Source organism: Montipora capricornis, unplaced genomic scaffold (assembly GCF_036669925.1).
Source record: "Montipora capricornis isolate CH-2021 unplaced genomic scaffold, ASM3666992v2 scaffold_113, whole genome shotgun sequence".
In the NCBI taxonomy this organism is placed as follows: domain Eukaryota; kingdom Metazoa; phylum Cnidaria; class Anthozoa; order Scleractinia; family Acroporidae; genus Montipora; species Montipora capricornis.
Genome location: NW_027179878.1, coordinates 22,501 through 25,739, shown reverse-complemented (window position 1 = coordinate 25,739; position 3,239 = coordinate 22,501). Strand labels below are relative to the sequence as shown.

General features: G+C 40.5%; 1 protein-coding gene across 1 annotated transcript in view; it reads right to left on the bottom strand.

The window, feature by feature from the left end:
* Positions 1 to 370: 370 nt before the first annotated feature.
* The window catches only part of LOC138034280 (tubulin--tyrosine ligase-like protein 12), an 11,351-nt gene continuing 8,482 nt past the window's right edge, over positions 371 to 3,239 (bottom strand). The window contains exons 5-8 of the mRNA XM_068881807.1: positions 1,945 to 1,981; positions 1,447 to 1,636; positions 660 to 829; positions 371 to 475 (exon numbers count right to left, since the gene is read on the bottom strand). Of these exons, the coding sequence (XP_068737908.1) occupies positions 371 to 475; positions 660 to 829; positions 1,447 to 1,636; positions 1,945 to 1,981 (502 nt within the window). The remainder of the gene's footprint in view (positions 476 to 659; positions 830 to 1,446; positions 1,637 to 1,944; positions 1,982 to 3,239) is intronic.

The following is a 3,239-nucleotide window of genomic DNA, read 5'->3' as shown; positions in this document are numbered from 1 at the left end:
AGTGGTTTGACCAAAAAATGAAGCCATTGCATTCTGCCTTAAAACCAACAGAGTCTACAGGACTCTCAAGGTATTTTTTGTGTACAATGAAAATTATTTTCTAAGGAAGTCCATGATAAATGCTTAAATTTACAGACATACATGTACTTTGCAGGGGTTGCTTTAAGATTTTTCCCAAAAAGTTGACAAGGATTGGTAGAGCTCTGGGCACTTTTAATTTGATTTGTTTATATTATAAAGCAAGCAAAAAAGAAAAAAAACTGCCGGGAAAAGTCGTTGCAAAATACAATAATTACCCTGCCTGGCAGAGGTATATATCTTTGATTTCTCTCAATAACGAGAAGAAAAGGAAACTTCTGCATGAATCACCTCATCGTTCTGTCATGCATTTGTGTTCGTGTGATGTCAATGCAGCCTTGCTTCCACTCTTCCACCAATGGGTAGGCATTAAAAATTCAAACTGGTTATAGCAGGTCTTAAAACCGGATGAGAGTTAAATAATTAGTCCAAAGTTCTGGAAGATATCTCGCTAGAGTCAGAAAGGGAAATCAAGAAAAAATCGATTATTAATTTCTCAGTGGTGCTCTACCCTTCCTTGATGAACCCTCAGACATCAAATCCATGATCCATACCAAAAAAACCACCACACGCAAACGCACCTGCATGTGAATTTTCCAGAGCTGATTTCTTGTAGAATCCAGAGTTATCTCGTCTGACAATTGCTTAATCCATTCTCTATCAGTCAATTTGTCAGGAAACCAAGGTAGCAAACAGCAGTCTCTTGTCAAAGGATCTTCAACTCCACGTAAATAGTCTCTGGTAACTTCCTCTTAATCCAGAGGAGAAAGAGAAAATTATAATAAAGCACCAACCATCATACAACAAATTTTATTTGCCCCCGCCATCAGCGAGTTAAAACCTATCCATTGTAAATGCAAGCGAGCTGGGTTGGTACAGCCATGAGCAGAGAGAAAATATCCTATTTTAATGAAGCCCACACCAGGTTCCATTTCTGTCAATCCTGGATCTGGCGACATACATGGAATACATTATTTTGTGGCTTCTCTACTCTGCTTCGAGCTTTATGAACTTTATTTAAGACTGTCAAGTGTATTTAGTGCTGTGCCACCACCTGGCAATAGGGACGATGTACAGAAATTATATCAAATCAATTCATATCAAATGATTGGTTGGTTTTCCCAGGAGAGGGGAAAATGAAAGTACCCAGAGAGATACCTCTCGGAGCAGCATAGAGAACCAAGTCAACCTCCAGAAATCAAACCTGGGCCACATTGGTGGGAGGCAGACCTGTACCCTTACCACTGTGCCATCCCTGTTCTCGAGAGGTTTTTCGCCTTGTATTGAAGTCCTTCCCCAAGTAAATTAAACCCAACAATATTTTGATTTAAATTGACTTCAGGAAGACAATAATTTCTTTTTACAAACCTCCATATTCCATGTCTCTTAAGGGCCACATTATTGAAAAGGAAACACCAAGTGGAACGTAGAATAACAAGGCCACAGCAAAAGATGGATCATCTGAATGCCTTATGCAAGATCCAAACTCATCCATGATGTACCACAGAGGTGAATGCTCAACATCACTATTGGAACTGTTACCACCACTTGCATTGTCCTTCAAAGGATGTACACAAAACTCACTATACTGACCTAACTGGTTTAATGAAAGCTTACCTGGGACAAAATTAATACCTCCCAGAGGGACTCCCAGCAGTGCTCCTTGAAAAGTTTTGAAAAACAACACAAAGGCTACACATGTATCACAGTCTCCGTTTTTAAGGCAACCCACTGGTTACCATGCTTCAAACTTTGAGTGGAATAGTATGTCTTAAAGTACAATGATTATTATAGGACACTTGAACACATTACATTACATACATTGTCTTGTGTCAGTAAAATTCAATCATATTCTTGTAAACATACCTGTGCTACCATCTTCAACCTGTAACTCTGATTAAAGCTGCAAGTTCAAAAATACACATGCAAAATACATACTGTAACGGTAAGAAATTTCAACACAAAAATACACAGATAGTAAATCTATACAATGTGTTCTCTAGATGACTTTTGAGCACCAAAGAAATGAGTAATTCAAGTGAACAACAGATTTAAGCTTGTCTTGACCATTGCGAGACAAACAAGAGAATTCAGGACCATGCATGTGGTTTCTAAGGACAACCAAAAGAAACCAAATTCATGAACACCATAAATGGAAGCCATGTAGTTTTTGGGAAATTTCCTAACATTAGAATTCAATGCCTTTCTTGTGTCAGGCAAACGTCATTAAGACTTGTCAAATGCATTAATTATATATGCTATTTGCAAACATTTTAGTTCACCCAATGACTCCTGAACCATGCCCTGGCACTGAAGAGCAAAATTAGACAGTAAAATCTATTAAATTTCACACCTGGAAGTCAATGGGTCAAATTTAAAATTTATGTGATAATGACGCGATATTGCTTGCGTCAGATTTGCGTTTCTCGCATTTTTGTCTCGCGTTCTTCTCGTGTTTTGTCTTAATTTTGACCCTTCTGCTTTTTTGTTATTGTAAAAAAGAAATTGATGTCAGTTTTTCATGCGTCTGTCCTGTTATTTACAATGAATTTCATCATAACATTGTCAAAGTAGTCTGCGGATCCACTCAGCCATCCACAGCTACTTTGACAATGTTTTGACAAAATTCATGATCAATAACACCACGACAGAGGCATGAAAAACTGACATCAATTTGTTAATATTGAGTGGATGGGGTTTTGCTAAAAGCAGGCCCGCTGCCCAGCGGCCCGCGGCGCACGGTCCGCCACGGCCCGCCACGGCCCGCCACGGCCCGCCACGGCCCGCCACGGCCCAGCGGCCTGAAGGCCCAGCGGCCCATGGCCCACAGCCCGCGACAGCCCAGCCGCCCGGAGGCCCGGTAGCCCAGTCCTGATTTTCCACAGTTTTTTTGTCCAGCATAAATCCACGCGCATGCACAGATCTGCATCGGGTTTGGGCGTGCAAAATGGACGACGGTGGGGTTGAATAGGCCATTTCCGAGTTCATGTCTGCCTCCTCTTCAAGGCGAGTCTAAGTGTGCGAAGTTTTTCTTATAAAAATTAGTTTTCATTCATACGTAAAGTAGAACTAATTACCATCACAAAAACTTTGCCCTCAGACTCGCTATGAAGAGGAGGCAGATATGAACTCGGAAATGGCCTATTCGTTTACCATTTTAA